This window comes from Myotis myotis, unplaced genomic scaffold (genome assembly GCF_014108235.1).
Source record: "Myotis myotis isolate mMyoMyo1 unplaced genomic scaffold, mMyoMyo1.p scaffold_m19_p_19, whole genome shotgun sequence".
In the NCBI taxonomy this organism is placed as follows: Eukaryota; Metazoa; Chordata; class Mammalia; order Chiroptera; family Vespertilionidae; genus Myotis; species Myotis myotis.
The window spans coordinates 304807-323850 of record NW_023416323.1 but is presented as its reverse complement, the minus strand read 5'-3'; the positions used below and the strand labels follow the sequence as shown (position 1 = coordinate 323850).

The 19044-nt window shown below is 51.2% G+C and overlaps 1 protein-coding gene across 1 annotated transcript; it reads left to right on the top strand.

The window, feature by feature from the left end:
• The first annotated feature begins 271 nt into the window (after positions 1 to 271).
• Positions 272 to 15444, top strand: LOC118674807 (very-long-chain 3-oxoacyl-CoA reductase-like). The gene is made up of 11 exons (XM_036346894.1): positions 272 to 519; positions 830 to 876; positions 6871 to 6946; positions 7700 to 7810; positions 7957 to 8024; positions 13044 to 13088; positions 13287 to 13321; positions 13508 to 13589; positions 13954 to 14019; positions 14659 to 14808; positions 14991 to 15444. The coding sequence occupies exons 1-11, from the start codon at positions 360 to 362 to the stop codon at positions 15108 to 15110; spliced, it is 960 nt and encodes a 319-aa protein (XP_036202787.1). The 5' UTR covers positions 272 to 359; the 3' UTR covers positions 15111 to 15444.
• The last annotated feature ends 3600 nt before the right edge of the window (positions 15445 to 19044 follow it).

The following is a 19044-nucleotide window of genomic DNA, read 5'->3' as shown; positions in this document are numbered from 1 at the left end:
TGACAAACTCTGAGTATTGACAAAACTCCAGTGCGGCTCCCACCGGTCGCTAAGGTGAGTTCAGTGACCCAAGCAAAGGTCACCTGTGGGCGGGGCTGCTTCACCCGGCCCGGGGGGGGGGGGGGGGGGGGGGACGAGGCTGTCACTGGGCCTGCAGGGTAGGGGTGGGTGGGCATGTGGCCCACGTGACCTAAGAGCCGGTGGGGAGCGGTGCAGGGAAAGAACGGGGCGTGGCTAGAGCGAGGGGCGTGGCTAGAGCGAGGGGCGTGGCTAGAGCGAGCGGCGGGCGAGGCGGGTGAAGGTGGAAAGCGCTGACCCCAGACCCGCCTCGCGGCTTGGGCGCTGGGTCTGGGGCTGCGATGGGGTCGGAGTGGGACTCGCTGAGCGCGCTGGGGGCGGCGACCGCGGTGTGCCTGCTGCTGTGGGCGACGTGGGGGGTGGGCTGCACAGTCTACGTGTACCTGCTGCCCCCGGTGCGCCGGGGGGCCCCTTGGCTCAGGGCGCACGGAGCCTGGGCAGGTGAGAGGCAAGGGCCCTGTGCCCGGTGGGGGCTGGGGGCCCGCAGGGACGCGGGAGCCAAGATAGATGACAGGCGAGGGTCCCCAATCCGGGCAGAGGCAGAGGGGAGTTCTGGAAGCAAGAGAAGTGAAGGCTGGGCCAGCCAGGGCGAGGCGGGCATGGAGGCCCCGAAACTGTACAGGTGAGGGGAGCAGGTGTCAGATCCAGGCAGGTGAGGGATGAGGACAGGGCGGGCGGGGGTGGGCCTCCGCGGGAGGGGCTGGGCAGTGTCAGGCCACCCCCCTGCTCATCCTCCTTCTCTCCGCTCCAGTGGTGACGGGAGCCACCAGTGGCATCGGCAAGGCCTATGCACACGAGGTGAGCCCGGGCTCGGAGCTGGGTGGGCGGCGGGCGCTCCCGCTGTCGGGTTCCCTGTGCCAGGGGCTCCTGCTAGACTGGGAGTTGTGTGCGTGACCTGGTTCCCTCAGACGCTCTCTCCTTCCGGAAGCCCTCCCTCTCCTCCCAGCCTGGTTCACGGGCTTACCCTGGATCTCTACAGCCTCTTGACATCCCCCATCAGCGCCCTGGTTCATTCATTCAAACCATATTCATTGCCCTAGCTGGTGTGGCGCAGTGGGTAGAGCATTGGACTGCGGACTGGAAGGTCCCGGGTTCAATTCCAGTCAAGGGCACATGCTCAGGTTGTGGGCTCGATCCCCAGTAGGGGTCGTGCAGGAGGCAGCCGGTCAATGATTCTCTCTCATCATTGACGTTTCTATCTCTCTCTGTCTTCCTCTCTGGAATCAATAAAAAATAGATATATTTAAAAAAAATTAAAAGAAAAGATATTCATGGATCACCTCTGTTGCCAGGCATCTTCCAGGTGCTGGGAGGAAAGCAGTGACCAAAATAGATTTACAAAATGAAAATCTTGCCCTCGTGGAGCTGATGTTCACTAGGGTGAGGGGAGGCAGGTGTGAAGAAAAGATAAATACATAAAATGTAGTGTGTCAAAATGGCTGTAAGGGTTAAGGAGAAAAATAAACCGTGAAAGGAGAACAAGCAGCCCTGAGGATGTGCGGGTTCCAATTTTTATGTAGGGTGCTCAGGAGACGGTGTCGCTGAGAAGGCAACAGCGAGAAAGGACCTGATGGAGGTGCGGGTCATGGGGATACCTGGGAGAAGGGGTTTCTGGGGAGAAGACAGAGCCAGTGCAAAGGCCCTGGGGTAGGGAGCATTGTTACTGAACCAGAGAGTCCCCGAAACTGTCCAGGTGACCAAACGTTAGACACTGAACTGTGCAGTGGGGACATTAAACTAGTTTATTGGTAGGGCATCAAGGCAGGGGAAGGATGAGCTGTCACTCAAAATTGCTGGGGTCCAACCCTAGCAGGTCCAGGGGTCCCCAATGGTGTAGACGGAGTCAGCGAAGAAGGAATGACACGGAGACAGCGTTCAGTTGATCAGCAGCCTAGCCAGGATCTCTAGCCAGGATCTCCAGCCAAGTTCTGTTCAGGATCTCCAGCCAGGTTCTGTGTCCATGTTCTCTTGCTAGGTTCTCCAACCAGGTTCCCCAGGTTCCCCAGCCAGGCTCGGTCACCAGATTCTGTAGCCAGGTTCTTCAGCCAGGTTCTGGCCAGGTTCTCCAACCAAGTTCTGTAGCCAGGTGCTGTCCAGGATCTTTTGCCAGGTTCAGTCACCAGGTTCTAGTCAGGGTCTCTTGCCATGTTCTGTTCAGGATCTCCAGCGAAGTTCTGGTCAGGATCTCCAGCGAAGTTCTGGTCAGGATCTCCAGCGAAGTTCTGGTCAGGATCTCCAGCGAAGTTCTGGTCAGGATCTCCAGCCAGGTTCTGTGTCCATGTTCTCTTGCTAGGTTCCCCAGGTTCCCCAGGTTCCCCAGCCAGGTTCGGTCACCAGATTCTGTAGCCAGGTTCTTCAGCCAGGTTCTGGCTAGGTTCTCCCACCAAGTTCTGTAGCCAGGTCCTGTCCAGGATCTTTTGCCAGGTTCAGTCACCAGGTTCTAGTCAGGTTCTCTTGCCGTGTTCTATCCAGGTTCTGTAGCCAGGTTCTGTCTCTAGGTTCTGTGGCCAGTTTCTGTCCAGGATCTTTTGCCATGTTCTCTTCAGCGAAGTTCTTCTGTCTCTAGGTTCTGTGTCCTGTTGTCTTGTTACATCTGTATTTATACCAGTTGATTCCAATCCTATCAATCTCTATTCCAAAGGTTAGGGTGTTTCTTATCTCCATTCCAGGGAGTAAAGATTATGTAGTTTAAGCATGATTGTTCGTAGTTAAAGTGATTAATTACCCGCCTGGCACTTACTTAAGGGGTTTTATTCCCTCCCTAACTTCAGGGGAAAATCCCTACCTGGGGAAACAACCTTTCTCAGAGAGGTGACCTTGGTTAAAACACATAGTGCCAAGAAGGTGAGCAAACACATTAAGAACAGTATGCCATATATGCCAGGTCCCTTGAAACAGCAAGGATGGACTGGCTCCCGGCACAAAATCCAAACTCCCTGGTGGTTTTTCATCAAGGTGTTTAAAAATAAATAAATAAATAAATATATAAATATAAATAAATATATATATAAATATCTATATCTATATCTATCTATCTATCTATCTATCTATCTATCTATCTATCTTTACTGATTTCAGGGAGGAAGGGAAAGGGGAAATAGAAACATCAGTGATGAGAGAGAATCATCGATCAGCCGCCTCATGCACACCCCCCACTGGGGACTGAGCCCACAACCTGGGCATGTGCACTTGACTCTAATCCAACCTGGGATCCTTTAGTCCTCAGGCCAACACTCTATCCACTGAGCCAAACCAGCTAGGGCTCACTTCTTAGTTCTTAAAGATTTTTTTTTTTTCCAGATTTCTTGGTATTTTCTTTCTTTTTTAAAAATATTTTTTATTAATTTCAGAGAAGAAGATGAGAGAGAGAGAGAGAGAGAGAGAGAGAGAGAGAGATCAATGGTGAGAGAAAATCATTGATCGACTGCCTTCTCCACACCCCACAGTGGGGATCGAGCCTGAAACCCGGCATATGGGAATTAAACCATGACCTCCCGGTTCATAGGTCAACCCTCAACCACTGAGCCACACTAGCTGGGTCTCTTGGGATTTTCTATGCAGACAATCATGCCATCTGTGAACAGATCATTTTATTTCTGCCTTTCCAATCTGTATACTTTTTATTTCTTTTTCTTGCCTTATTGCACTGGCTAGGAAATTCAATATGATGTTGAGTGGTCAGAGTGAACATCACACTGGCTGGGCTGGGGTTGATTTTTGTAAAATAATTTTTCTGTTTATTGATCACATGCTTTTTCTTCTTTAGTCTGTTTATATGGTAAATTACATTGATTGATTTTTCGAATATTGAAACAACCCTGAATTATATAAATCTAATATATATATATATATATATATATATATATATATATATATATATTTTTTTTTTTTTTTGCTGGATTTGATTTACCAATACTTTGTTGAGGGTCTTTGTGTCCAAGTTTATGAGGGATATTGGTTTGTAGTTTTCTTTTCTTGTAATATCTTTGGGGTTCGGTATGAGAGCGATACTGGACTCACAACATATAGTACTACAAGATTTTTTACCAGAACACCTCAAAGAATGGAGCTGCAACTACTGAGATGGGGTTGAACTGAGGGAGGAACAGGTTGTTGGGAAACAGACAGGATTAGTTTTGGCCACTTTGAGTTTGAGATGCAGTTAGGTGTCCAAGGTGAGAAGCATGCAGAGGGAATGTTAATGTGGAGATGCCTGTTTAAGCATCGACATCTCAATGCCATTTATTTGTTTATGTACTCTTTATTGATTTCAGAGAGAGAGAGAGAGAGAGAGAGAGAGAGAGAGAGAGAGAATCATCAGTGTGAGAGAGAAACATCAATCAATTGCCTCCCATATGCACCCTGACCAAGGATTGAACCCACAACCCGGGTATGTGCCCTGAACGGGAATTGAGCCCACAGCCTTTTGATGTATGGGACGATGCTCCAACCAACTGAGCCACACGGGCAAGGGCTCAATGCCACTTAACATCACAAGACTAGATGAAATGACCTTGGGAATGGGTATAACTGGAGAAGAGGTGCACATTCTGAATCACCCCAAAGTGCTCCCTGGAGCACCCAAAACTAAGAGGCATAGCAGATGGGCAGTGACGAGAACTGGGACGGAGTAGGAGGAAAACCAGGGGTAGAGGGGAGGCCTTACAAGCCGGGTGAGGAGCGTTGCCAGGAGACGGGGTGACTAGTGATTTGGTTGCTGCTGAGAGGTGCTGAGAATACAGCGCTGGCTTGACCAACATGGAAGTCATTGGTGACCAAAGTGGTTGGGGTGACATGGTGGGGACAGGGGCCCAGTTGGAGTGGGTGCAGAGGATCCAGAAGGAGAACCAGTGGAGACAGTCCTTTCTCAGAAGGTTGAGGGAAGGAGAGTGGGATGATAAGAGACAGGCAACACCTGGACCGGGAAGAGGGGAGCGATTTGGCAGGTTCGCATGCTGGTGGGAATAATCCGGAAGAGGGAGAAGTTTTGATGTGGCAGAAGACGGGAGAAAAGCTGGAGTGATGCGCTTGGGTGGGCAAGAATGGAGGGGAAGCGAGAGCTCAGGGAGAAGGGGAACCCTGGAGGGAGGGGAGAGTATTTATACCTATACTAGAGGCCCGGTGCACGAATTCGTGCACAGGTGGGATCCCTTAGCCTGGCCAGCAATTGGGGCTGATGGGGGCCGGCCAGCCAGGGAGGGACTGCGGGAGAGCTCCAGGGCGGGTCAGGCCCTCTCACCCAGTCCCAATCAGCGGGATCCTAGCAGCAAGCTAACCTACCTACGGTAGTGAGGCCACTCTGGGTCATCCCTGTCTGGGACTGGTCTGTCCTACCACTGTACTGAGGGCGGGGCTGTGGCTGTCTTGGTCAGTGCCACCCAACACTGGGCTGGGCAAATGTTTGTTGACTGAATGAATGACCTCCACAGCGTCAGCCTCTCAGATGCTTGGAGCTGTTGAGATTTCTGTGTGCAGCCTCCCTCCAAAGCTGATGGACACTTTGTCCCATGTAACATGTCACCCTCACGCATACATTATGCAACAAAGGGACAGACATGCACCAAAATCCTACTTGGCACCCATTCCACAAATATTTGCTAACTCTGTGTCAAGGGGATAGGCCTTCAGGTAAGAAGAAGCAGATGTGCAAAGGCTCAGAGGCAGGGAAATCCAGGGGCTGCTTTGGGGGCTAGATGAACTTTTTGCTATGCCTGGACTCCCAGAAAGGGCCACTGGCAGAAACTATGGCTGAAGATGGAGAGGAAGGAAGGGAGACAGAGAGAGACAGAGAGAGAGAAACATCAATCGGTTGCCTCCTGTCCACCCCTCCAACTGGGGATCGAACCTGAAACCTAGGTATTTGCCGTGACTGGAAATCAAACCCGTGACCTGGTGCACAAGAAGATGCTCCAATCTCCTGAGCCACCCTGGGCGGGGCTCAAGGCAGGTTCTGAGCAGGAGAGGGAGGAGCAGGTTTGTTAGAAAGAGCCGTCTGGCTGCTGAACTGGCGGGGGGGGGGGGGGGGGCGGGGAGGGTGGAGAGGAGGCGGTGAGTCTGCCATGGATACTGTGTTCTCAGCACCACCCAGCTACGAGCAGGTCCAGTAAACACATTTCACATAAATGTATGAATGAGAAAAGGAGCTCAGTGGAAGCTCAACCACTGAGCTTCTTATATCATTAAGAATGAAAGCCCAAGTCTTTACTGGGGCATTCAAGGCTCTATGATCTGGTCCCTTGCCCACCACACTGAGCTACCATACAACTGGCCCCTTCTCCCAGGGCTGGTGGACCCCTGGCTGTCCTCCAGGCTGCCCGCCTTTGTGCGAGGGCCTTCGCACTTGCTGCTCCATCTGCCCGGATTGCCCTTTCCCCAGAGGCATGTTCCTTGAGGGCAGGTTTTTGGTTTCCTGTTCTGTTCCCCTCCACAGCCAGTGCTGACAGCACTGTGCAACCCGCAGCCAGTGCCCAGTACGTATTCCCGGAATCTCTATACCATATAGAAAAGGTTAACATGCAAAGTGTCCCCTCTGGAGTTCCACCTGGAGAAGGGGAGGTGGATTGCTCGCTAGGACGTGTGCTGACCACCAGGAGGTGGCGAGGACCACGGTGGCGACGTGTGTGTGTGTGTGTGTGTGTGTGTGTGTGTGGCGGGGGCGGTGAGGGAAGGAGGAGGTGGGATGTGGGGAGGAAGGAGACCTGATAGGCCCTGATCGCTGGCCAGGCCTAGGGACCCTACCAATATCGTGCACCGGGCCTCTAGTTAATGGATAAATGATTAAATTCTCCCCAGCTCGCCCGGAGAGGTCTGAACGTCGTCCTCATCAGTCGCAACCTGAGCAAGTTGGAGCATGAGGCCAAGGAGATAGGTGACAGCCGCTGGGGTGGGGGTGGTGGTGGTGGCGGGAGTGGTGGGGGGTGGTGGATGCGGGGGTGGGGGGTGGTGGGTGGTGGGGAGTGGTGGGGGGTGGGGCGGGCGGGGGGTGGGGTGGGGGTGGTGGCGGGTGGGGGGTGGGGGGGTGGGGTGGGGGGGGGGGGGGTGGGGGTGAGGTTGGGGGGGGGGGGGGGGGGGGGGGGGGTGTCGGGGTGGTGGTGGGGGGTGGTGGGGTGGGGTTGGGGGGGTGGGTGGGGGGGTGGGGGGTGGTGGGTGGGGTGGGGGTTGGGGGGGGTGGGGGTGGGGGGTGGTGGTGGGGGGTGGTGGGGTGGTGGGGGGTGGGGGGGGTGGGGTGGGGGTGGGGGTGGGGGGTGGTGGTGGGGGTGTTGGGGGGGTGGTGGGGGTGTTGGGGGGGTGGTGGGGGGTGTTGGGGGGGTGGTGGGGTGGGGGTGGTGGAGGCGGGGGTGGTGGAGGAGGTGGAGGAGGTGGAGGCGGGGGTGGTGGAGGAGGTGGAGGAGGTGGAGGCGGGGGTGGTGGAGGAGGTGGAGGAGGTGGAGGTCCTGGGCTGGGAAGGTTGGGAACAGGGGCTGGGACTGGAGGGGGCGTGGCCGGGGCGGGGCTTCTGCTGCATCTGCGCCCAGGGAAGGAAGGATGGAGCAAGGGCTGGGGCTGAACCCCGCGGGCTGGGTGGGGGCACAACTGGGACTGGGTTCCAGCTCAGGGCCCGGCTCCCACTGCCTCTCCCCAGAGCGGCTTCATGGCAGGGGCACTCGAGTCATCCAGGCGGACTTCACCGGTGGCTTGGAGATCTACGCGGCCATTAGGGCAGGACTGAGGGACCTGGAGATTGGAGTCCTGGGTATGTCAAGCCTGCTCGGAGGAGCCGCGCCCTCAGGGGCCCCCATGCTCACCCGACCCGAAGCCCTCCGGGGTCGCCCTCCTCTGCCCCCAGCCGGTCCCTCTGGGGCTGCTGGAGCGACACAAGCAGCTCGTCTCCCCCCTCAGTGAACAACGTGGGCATGTTATATGAAAACACCCTGGTGAGGCTGCTGGACCGTGAGGACGTCGCCAAAGTGAGTGAACCGCGTCCGCGCCCTCTCTGCGCTCCGGCGCCCGCTACTGCCCCCTGTTGGAAACCCACGCGGCCTGTGGGTGGCGGAAGGAGGCACCCTGTGTATTTACATGCCTTCCGTTGGAAAATGGTTTTCAAAGCTGCGCGTCTCTGATGTCCAGGACGCGATGGGGGCGCCCTCTGCATCGCCCAACCAGGACCAGTGCCCAGGTTCTCTGCTTCTGCCCTTCCCATCCCCGGGTGCTAACCTTCGCGGGGAATGGCCCACCTGGGACACCAGTGCCCGCCACTCAGAGCCTGTGGTTTTCTACATTGTCCCTTGGGACCATTCTTGAATCCCACGGCTTCTTTTTTCTTTCTTCCCTTTTTTATTTTAAATACATTTTTATGGATTTCAGAGGGCAAGGGAGAGGGGGAGAGAAATAGAAACATCGAAGATGAGAGAGAATCATTGATTGGCTGCCTCCTGCAGGCCGCTTACTGGGGATGGAGCCAGCCACAGGCATGTGCCCTGGCTGGGAATTGAACTGTGATCTCCTGGTTCATAGGGGGATGCTCGACCACAGGTGGACGCTCAACCACTGAGCCACACCAGCCAGGCAATAGGGATGGCTTTTAAATGTTAAATATTATAAGTTCAAAGAAATGCACATGCTCATTTTATCAAATTTAAAGAGGCCAGTTGTGTATTCTGCCTCTGGTATTAGAGGCAGTCATTGTTTGAGACTAACTCTGCAAATGAGAATGAAAAAAATATTTTAAAAAATAGCCGAAACCGGTTTGGCTCAGTGGATAGAGCGTCGGCCTATGGACTGAAGGGTCCCAGGTTCGATTCCAGTCAAGGGCATGTACCTGGGTTGCGGGCACATCCCCAGTGGGAGATGTGCAGGAGGCAGCTGATCGATGTTTCTCTCTCATCGATGTTTCTAACTCTCTATCTCTCTCCCTTCCTCTCTGTAAAAAAAATCAATAAAATAAAAAAAACAAAAAACCAAAAACTGTTTAAGGCCCTAGCCGGTTTTCTCTGTGGTTAGAGCATTGGCCTGCAGACTAAGGGGTTGTGGGTTCGATTCTGGGTCAAAGGCAGGTGTCTGGATTGCAGGATCCCTGCCCCTGGTCCAGGTGCCTGAGGGAGGCAACCAGTCAATGTGTCTCTCTCACATTGATGTCTCTCTCTATCTCTCTCCCCCTCCCTCTCCCTCTCTCCCTTCCACTCTCTCTAAAAATCAATGGGAAAAATATCCTTGGGTGAGGATTAACAAAAAATATAAAAATAATAAAAAATAACTGAGGGCATTATTCCCAAAGCAATGAGGAATTATAGCACCAAGATTTGGGGGAAAAGAGAATCCAAAGATATAGATCTGACATTTGGAGCAATATTTCCCTACAAGGTGCTGAGAGACATTGATTTGTGATTCCAATTAACCCATTCAATTCAAACCCATGTTGTTCAAGGTTCTACATGGGTTTGAGTCCAAAACCTCAAATCAACAATACAATTATTTATATTAAATATACAGCATTCAGTGAAATATAAGAGGAATATTAGAAGAAAAGTCATGACCATAAACCAAAGAAATGATAAGGCAAACAGATGCACGTGTGACCAAGATTGAACCTGCAATCCAGGTATGTGCCCTTGACTGGGAATCAATCCGGAATCCCTTTGCTCCGAGGGCCAACACTCAATCCACCAAGCATAACTGTCCAGGGCTCTATATCTATCTATTAAAAAAGTGAACACCGCGTCGGCCTGCGGACTGAAGGGTACCGGGTTCGGTTCCGGTCAGCGGCATGTGCCTGGGTTGTGGGCACGTCCCCGGTGGGAGATGTGCGGGAGGCGGCTGGTCGATGTTTCTCTCTCATCGATGTTTCTGGCTCTCTATCTCTCTCCCTTCCTCTCTGTGAAAAATCAATGAAATATATATTTAAAAAAAAAAATGTGAACACCCAGTGAAAATGGAAGCCATATTGGCAGGCATTCTATAAAAGAGAAAATCCAAATGGCCAATAAATATATGAGAACTTATTCAACCTCATTCTTTTTTTTTTTAAAATATATTTTATTGATTTTTTACAGAGAGGAAGGGAGAGAGATAGAGAGTTAGAAACATCGATGAGAGAGAAACATCGATCAGCTGCCTCCTGCACACTCCCCACTGGGGATGTGCCCGCAACCCAGGTACATGCCCTTGACCGGAATCGAACCTGGGACCTTTCAGTCCGCAGGCCGACGCTCTATCCACTGAGCCAAACCGGTTTCGGCACAACCTCATTCTTATTAGAGAATCGCAAATTCAAACCAGAATGAGGTACAACTGCACAGCCACTGAAATGGTTAACCCTAAAAGTGTTGGCAATACCAAGTGTTGTCAGGATGTGGCATAACTAGAATTCTTTTTTTTTTTTTATATATATTTTATTGATTTTTTACAGAGAGGAAGGGAGAGAGATAGAGAGTTAGAAACATCGATGAGAGAGAAACATCGATCAGCTGCCTCCTGCACATCTCCCACTGGGGATGTGCCCGCAACCCAGGTACATGCCCTTGACCGGAATCGAACCTGGGACCCTTCAGTCTGCAGGCCGACGCTCTATCCACTGAGCCAAACCGGTTTCGGCCATAACTAGAATTCTTAAACTCTGCTAGTGGGCATATCAGTTTGGACAATTTTGGGGAATCTGTTTGGCAGTACCTCTTAAGGTTGGAAATATGCATGCTCTCTCCTCCCTCCACGTCACTCCTGGCTGCAGGAGCCCACATGTGCTCCAGAGACACATTCAGGAGTGTTTCTAGATAAATTATCTGTGACCGCCCCAAACTCGACACAACCTGAATGTCAATCAGTTGACATTTGATTAGATCAATAGAGCGTGCCATATTCACACACTATAAAGTTATAACAATGAACATGGATAAACTTCTGCTTTCACACAACATGGATGAATCTTATAGACATAATGTTTAGCAGACGAAGACAGGGATAAAAGAGTATATAGAGTATATGGTTCCACTTGTGTGAAGTTCAGAGCCTCAGGAAAGCATTCTAGAGCATTTTAGAGGTCAGCGTGGGGTTAAGTGGGAAGGAGGCGAGGCCATGGCTGCCAGAGGGGAATAATCTGGGCAACTCTCAATACTTTATTTCTTTATATAGATTTGTGCACTTGGTGTGTGTATGGTATCCTATGTAATAAAAGGCCATAGAGCATAACGGTGTCATGACCATAACCACCATTGGACCAGAACCACCACAGCCCCTTGTTGGGCTGGCCCCGCCCCCAAGCAAGCGGTTAGGGATGATCAGGCAGGCAGGCAGAGTGGTTAGGGGTGATCATGTAGGCAGACCAGCAGTTAGGGGTGATCAGGTAGGCAGGCCAGTGGTTAGGGGCAATCAGGTAGGCAGGCAGAGGCGGTTAGGGGTGATCAGGCAGACAGGCAGGTGAGCGGTTAGGAGCCAGCGGTCCTGGATTGCTAGAGGGATGTCCAACTGCCGGTTTGGACATTCCCAAGGGGGCCCGGATTGGAGAGGGTGCAGGCCAGGCTGAGGGACACACACCCCCGTGCACAAATTTTGTGCACTGGGCCTCTAGTCTATATATATAAAAGCCTAAGCAACTGTCCGACTATTCCACCATTCGACTGGTAGCTATGATGTGCACTGACCACCAGGGGCAGACGCTCCGACCAGTAGGTTAGCTTGCTGCTGGGGACTGGCAGATCAGGACTGGGTGAGACCAGGCCAGACACACCCTGGAGCCCTCCCCCTGTCCCTCCCTGGCCCCGATTGTACACCAGTGGGGTCCCAAATTGCAAGAGGGTGCAGGCCAGGCCAAGGGACCCCACCAGTGCATGAATCAGTGCACTGGAACCTCTAGTACTTCTATAAAATGTTATGGGTCACCCTGGCCAGTGTGGCTCACTTGGGTGAGCATCACCTAGTGCACATGAATGGGTTTGGGGCTCGAGTTGTAGGCTTGATCCCCAGTAGGAGGGGTGCATGAGGCAGCCAATTGATGTTTCGCTCCCTCTCACTCTCTCTAAAAATTTAAAGGATGAGTCAAAGGGTGTGTGTGTGTGTGTGTGTGTGTGTGTGTGTGTGTGTGTGTGTATGTGTATATATATCTCTCTCATATATATATCATACTTAGAAAAAAAGGTTTATGGGTCAAAAAAATCCAGAGGGAGAAATTTATGAAATGAAGGTGAAAATCTCCCTTTTCCCTCCTCCCTCAAAGTGATTCCCAAATTTAAAATGTGGTAGGTATTTTCTCTGTACATATGAAAGCATGTACGTGTCTTTTTCATCCGGGTGTCAGGCAGCCTACTGTCCCATGCTGTACCTTTTACGAGTAGCCATGTATCTTGGGGATTATTCTAATCAGAAGAAAGAGCTGCCTCATTCTTTTTACTTGCTGCACAGTGATGCATCCATGGGCTACACTGTATTTATTTATTTTTATTTACTTATTTTTTTAAAAAAAAATATTTTAATATACATATTTTTTACTGATTTCAGAGAGGAAGGGAGATGGAGAGAGAGACAGAAATATCAATGATGAGAGAGAATCAATGGTTTGCCTCCTGCACGCCCCCTACTGGGGATCGAGCCCACAACCTGGGCATATGCCTTGATTGGAATTGAACCCAGGACCCTTCAGTCTGCAAGCCCACGCTCTCTACTCACTGAGCCAAACCAGCTAGGGCTACACTGAATTTATGTAGTCATTCCTCCAGTGATGAGCATTCGGGAGGTTTTCTATTATGTGTGACTACAGATAGTGTTGCAAACAATATCTTTCTATTGAATTCATCACCCACGTGTGTGAGTACCTTGGAAAGGAATGAATGTCCAGACGTGGAGTTGATGAGTCAAAGGGTATGCACATTATAAATTCTAAAAAAAAGAAAAAGAAAAAAGTGTTCATCTTAAAAGAAAAGTAAGCTAGGAAATAAGAAAAGGTGGGGGTCGAGGCAGGGTTGGTGGAGGGACGGACTATGGTTCTGTTTCTTCCCCAGAGACTCTCTGATGTCATAAACTGCAACATCATGTCTGTGGCCCAGGTAAGCCTGGGCGAGGAGGAGTTCAGTCCACGGTCAGCATAGCTCTGCCCACTCGGGGTGGTCCCCCTACTGCCTGCCCATGGAGAAGGTGCTAGGGGAGTACTCCCCAGGAGAAGCTGGGGGGATGGGAGTGAACTTGAGGGGGAGGGGGCAGGTGAAAAGACTGGAAAACGGGGCCCTTCCCACTCTTCTCTGCAGATGACCGCCATCGTCCTGCCCCAGATGGTCTCCAGGTAAGAGGCAGGCCTTTCCTCTTCCGCTCTGGCGCCTCCTCCATCGCACCTCCGGGCTTCCCCCTTCCCCTGCCGACCCAGCCGCGTTTCCAGCTCGCCCCTGTCCCTCTGACATTTCTCGGATTAGGACACGGCTCAGGGGTGGAGGTGGGGGAATCACCTTTCAAGGACTGCTTCCTCCTCCAGGCGCAAAGGCATCATCATTAACATCTCCTCATTTACCGACAAGAAGCCCTGTCCACTTTTATCAGCGTACGCCGCTTCCAAGGTACCCAGGCCCCACAGACCGCGGAGGGCTGCCCTGCCATAGCCCTGCATGCGTGCGTGTGCGCGTGTGAGAGACACGTGGGCACAGCCCAGCAGGGATTGTTTGTTTGTTTTTAAGAGAAACGGAGGCTGGGGGAAGAGAGAACAGGAGGTGCGAGTGAGATCGGGGACTGGCGGGTGGAGTAGAGGGTGGGTGTAGGGGAATACCGGGAGGGCGTGGAACGCCGAAGCATTCGGGGGTTAAGGTGAGGACTTGGGGCGGGAGATTGGGGGCTTTTCTGGTCGGTGCTGGGGCAAGGCTGGGCTGGAGGCCTCTGCACAGCGAGGCTCACGGGCCTGGGGTCCTCCCTCTCCTTCCTCCACAGGCCTTTGTGCGGAACTTCTCGCAGGCAGTGGGCGCGGAGTACTGCTCCCAAGGAGTCATCGTGCAGGTGCCTGACTCCTAAGGGACGTGACCGTGACCGAGTGGCAGCTCCGGAGGCGAGGGGCTCGGGCGCGGGGAGGAGCTCAGAGACGGTGGAGGAGACTCCGAAGGACTGTAGTGGAGCAGCCTCCACAGCGGAGAGTGTTTGCAGGGGGCGTGGCCTCTGAGGGGCGGGGCCTGGAGGGGCGGGCTGGGGGCGGGGCCTGGAGGGGCGGGCTGGGGGCGGGGCCTGGAGGGGCGGGCTGTCTGAGTCCCCAGTGGGAGAGCAGCAAGTGGGTGGGACTCTGGGATTTTGTTTTTTCCTTTTTTATAAAAATATGTTTTTATTTATTTGTGTTTATTTAAAAAAAATTTTAAAGTAGAGACTTGCATTTATCTTATTTTTATTTTATATATTTTTATTGATTTCAGAGAGGAAGGAAGAGGGAGAGAGATAGAAACATCAATGATGAGAAAGAATCATTGACCGGCTGCCTCCTGCACGCCCCCTACTGGGGATCGAGCCCGCCACCTGGGACCCTTCAGGCTGCAGGCAGAGGCTCTCCACTGAGCTAGGGCGGGACCCTGGGATTTTCAAAGAGAGCCTGGGAGCTAAGCCAGGGTGAGAGGGGAGTGCTCCCCTTCCTTAGCTCCTTGCTTCCTGCAGACGGTGAGCCCCTTCATGATCGAGTCAAATATGACCAGTGACATAAAGTACCGGACACTGTTGCTGAATTCCGAAGACTTCGCTCGACAGGCGCTGGACACCCTTGGCCTCACCTCCCAGACCGCCGGCTGCTTCAGCCAAGCTGTGCTGGTGCGTTCCTGGTCGCAGAGCTGGAAGGGACACTCCCTGGCCCAGGGCCCCTCGTCCTTCCTCTGCAGGGAGGACATGTCCGGAGGAGGGGAGGGCCCCCACCTTGGGCTGGGAAGACAGGAGAAGAGATGGGGGGACCCACGCGTGGGTGTATCCTGATTCCTGGTATCTCTTCTTCCCAGAACGCCCTGCTGGCCCTCCTCCTGCCCGGTTGGTTTCGTCTCAGTCGCTGGGGACCCAAGTGTTTACTTGTGTTGAGCAATGCTATGGCGAAGGCAAAGCCCGCCCATAAACGGCCTTGAAGAGGCGCCGCCACTTGCCTGCCACCCCCCTCACCCCCCCCATCCTGGGCCAGCGCTGTTGATGTTAGCAAAGGTGTCCCACACGTGGGGATGGATGACAAGCAGGCCCACGGCACAGAACCGCACACCGGAACACCTGGATATTTGGGGACAACTGTGGCATCTCAAATCTCTGACAGAAAGATGGCATTTTTAGTATGTGCACTGAGACAACTAGACAGCCATGGGGATATATTGTGTGTGTGTGTGTGTGTGTGTGTGTGTGTGTGTGTGTGTGTCTGTATATATATATATACACTTATACATATATACACTGAGTGGCCAGTATATTATGACCACCCCATCGGTATTTCGTTGGGCCACCTTTTGCCTTCAATACTGCGGCAATTCTTCTTGGCATTGACTCCACGAGATGTTGAAAGGTGATGCGAGGAATCTGACTGATGAAAAGCACTGTCCAGTTCTGTGAGATTTGATGGTTGTGGAACCAGCTGCCTGATGGCTCTTTTAACTTCGTCCCACAAATGCTCAAGTGGATTGAGATCTGGTGATGGTGGGGGCCACCTGAGCAAGGTAAAGTCTCCCTCATGTTCTTGAAACCAGTCCTGCACAATATGAGCACCGTGGCATGGCGCATGGTCTTGTTGGAAGAAGCCATCTCCATTGGGATACGCCATCAACATGATAGGATGAACCTGATCAGCAATGATGCTTAGGTATGTGGTGCTATTCAGACGTTTATAATGATCTGGCCCTCGAGCAACTTCAGCGCGAAATTATAGCTAATTTGCCTACAAACGTCAGGTGGTCATAATAATCTGGCCACTCAGTGTACATGTAAATGTACATATACCACTGATTTTCAGTGTTTTTTATCTCATGGCACACATAACCTAATTAGTAAAATTCTACAGCACATCAAAATATATATTTTTTGCCAATTTGATTAAAAAAAAAACTAGGCACAATTTTGATTCATTCATACTAAACAAGCTATTGCTGTGTTGCCTGTTGTCATTTTTTTCTTTGACAATCAAAGGGAAAAGAGGTCAGTGCCCCTGACTAAATATTTTAAAAATTCTTGCGACACACAGGTTGAAAATCACTGATATGTATATATGTGTATATATAAATAATTGTAGCAGTGGTGGTTGCAAAACTTTGTGAATACTCTAAAAACCTGAATTGTACACACTTACTAGTAAGGCTGAATTTTATGGTATGTGAACTATATCTCAATAAAAATAATTTTAAAAATAGAGATCCCCCAAGCATGTGTGTGTGTGTGCGCGCGCGCGTGTATAAATCTACCCCATTGCTCACACCAAGCACCTGCATAAATGACCCAGAAATCTCCGTGTAATAATGGAAATGCAACTAGAAGATTACATGAATGAATTCCTTTCCATTTGGGGTTTAGGAAGTGCAGGAGAGAGCTAATCAATGATTCTCTTTCTGAAATCAATAAAGATTTTTAAAATATATTGCCCAAACCGGTTTGGCTCAGTGGATAGAGCCTCGGCCTGCGGACTCAAGGGTCCCGGGTTCAATTCCGGTCAAGGGCATGTGCCTTGGTTGCGGGCACATCCCCAGTGGGGGATGTGCAGGAGGCGGCTGGTCGATGTTTCTCTCTCATCGATGTTTCTAACTCTCTGTCTCTCTCCTTTCCTCTCTATAAAAAATCAATAAAATGTATTTAAAAAAAAAATATATATATATATATATTTTATTGATTTTTTACAGAGAGGAAAGGAGAGAGACAGAGAGTTAGAAACATCGATGAGAGAGAAACATCCATCAGCCGCCTCCTGCACACTCCCCCACTGGGGATGTGCCCGCAACCAAGGCACATGCCTTTGACCGGAATCGAACCCGGGACCCTTCAGTCCGCAGGCCGACGCTCTATCCACTGAGCCAAACTGGCTAGGGCCCAAGCATGTGCTCTTGACCAGAATCAAACCCAGGACCCTTCAGTCCGCAGGCCGACGCTCTATCCACTGAGCCAAACCAGCTAAGGCCTGACAGTGTTTTTGATAGCATTTCTTTTTGGTTCTCTTTTAGGATTTCCATCTCTCTGCTTACATTGCCCACCTGTTCTTGCATGTTGTCTACTTTATTATTTTTATTTTATTTTATTTTTTGAATTTTTGTGAGTTTATTTGAGCCAAACTGTCAACATATGCTGGGAAGCAGAACCTCAACGAATTGAGATAATGCTCCAGAGAATGGCGGGTTACATCTGTATTTATACATTGCAAGCAAAGGAAGGGACGCAGGTGGGTTACATGAAATCCATTGGTGATAGACTAGAGAGGCGGGAGAAAGCAAAGTGGGGAAACCCCTGGGATTGGATAAAAAGTAAAATGATGGACACCTACTTAGGCGGGTTCAGGAACAATTAACATGATAATGAAGGAATTTGTGGTATCTGTCCTGGCACCCAGCACATTTGGTTGTGCCCCAGGGGCATGCTGTCTACTTTATCCATTAGAGTAAATTAATATATTAGTCATAGTTGTTTTAAATTCCAGGTCTGATCATTCCTACATCCCCACCATGTCTGGTTCTGATGCTCATTCTGTCTCTTCAAATTGTGTTTTGGTATGTCTTGTAATTTTTTAAAATCCTCACCCGAGGATATTTGTTCCATTGCTTTTTTTTCTATCCTCAGCTGAGGATATTTCTCCCATTGATTTTTAGAGAGAGTATAGAGGGGAGAGGGAGACACAAAGAGAAACAACAATGTGAGAGAGACACATCAATTGCATGCCCCTGACCAGGGCCGGGAGCCTGCAACCTTGGTACGTGCCCTTGACCGGAATCAAACCTGGGACCCTTCAGTGTGCAGGCTGATGCTCTATCCACTGAGCCAAACCACCTAGGGCTGTTCCATTGCTTTTTAGAGAGTGGAAGGGAGGGAGGGAGTGTGAGGGGGAGAGAGAGAGAGAGAAACATAGAAGTGAAAGAGACACATTGACCAGTTGCCTCCTGCCCATGCCCCAACCAGAAATCAAACCCACAACTTACGTACATGCCCTTGACCAGAAGTCGAACCTGAGACCCTTTGGCTCACGGTCCCATGCTCCAACCACTGAGCAACACAGAGCAGGGCTGTAATTTTTTTTCTTTTTTTTTAAAAATATATATTTTATTGATTTTTTTCAGAGAGGAAGGGAGAGGGACAGAGAGTTAGAAACATTGATGAGGGAGAAGCATCGATCAGCTGCCTCCTGCACACCCCTGACTGGGGATGCGCCCACAACCAAGGCACATGCCCCCGACCGGAATCGAACCTGGGACCCCTTCAGTCCGCAGGCCGATGCTCTATCCACTGAGCCAAACCGGTCAGGGCTGTAATTTTTTCTTGCTAGCCAGACATGATGTACTGGATAGAAGGAACTAATTAGGCTTTGAGGACTGTGGTGGTGAGATGTGTGTGTGTGTGGGGGGGGGGACCGGAAGAGTCTATGATGAGGCTTCAGTGTTTTATTAAGCTCATGCTTATGCCTCTAGACTTCACAAGTGTCTTAATTTTTTTTCTCCCTCTTAAGTGGGAGAGGCTGGCTAGAGTGGGTGGGGTGGCTACTTCCCTTCCTCAGGTCAGTTAGGCTGATGGTCCTGCAGTGGGTGAGGCTCTCAAAAATGCCAAAATGGTCCCTTTCCTGCTCTCCCTACCAGAAGCACGGGGGGTGGGGGTGGGGGGTTTCTCTAATATTTACTGTGGGAACCTACTTGAGCTCCTGAGGGTAAATTTTACAAAATTGGGGGGGGGGGGAGCGGGGGGAGGGTGTCCTCCTATGACTGGGACCTGCTGGCATTTTTAACTCTTGGAGTTGTCCACACACAGGTTCCAGCAATTTGTCAGTGACAGGCCTGGTTTTCCTGCCCGGGCGCTGGTTCCCGCAGCTGTTTCTGCTCGGTAAGTTTATTCTCC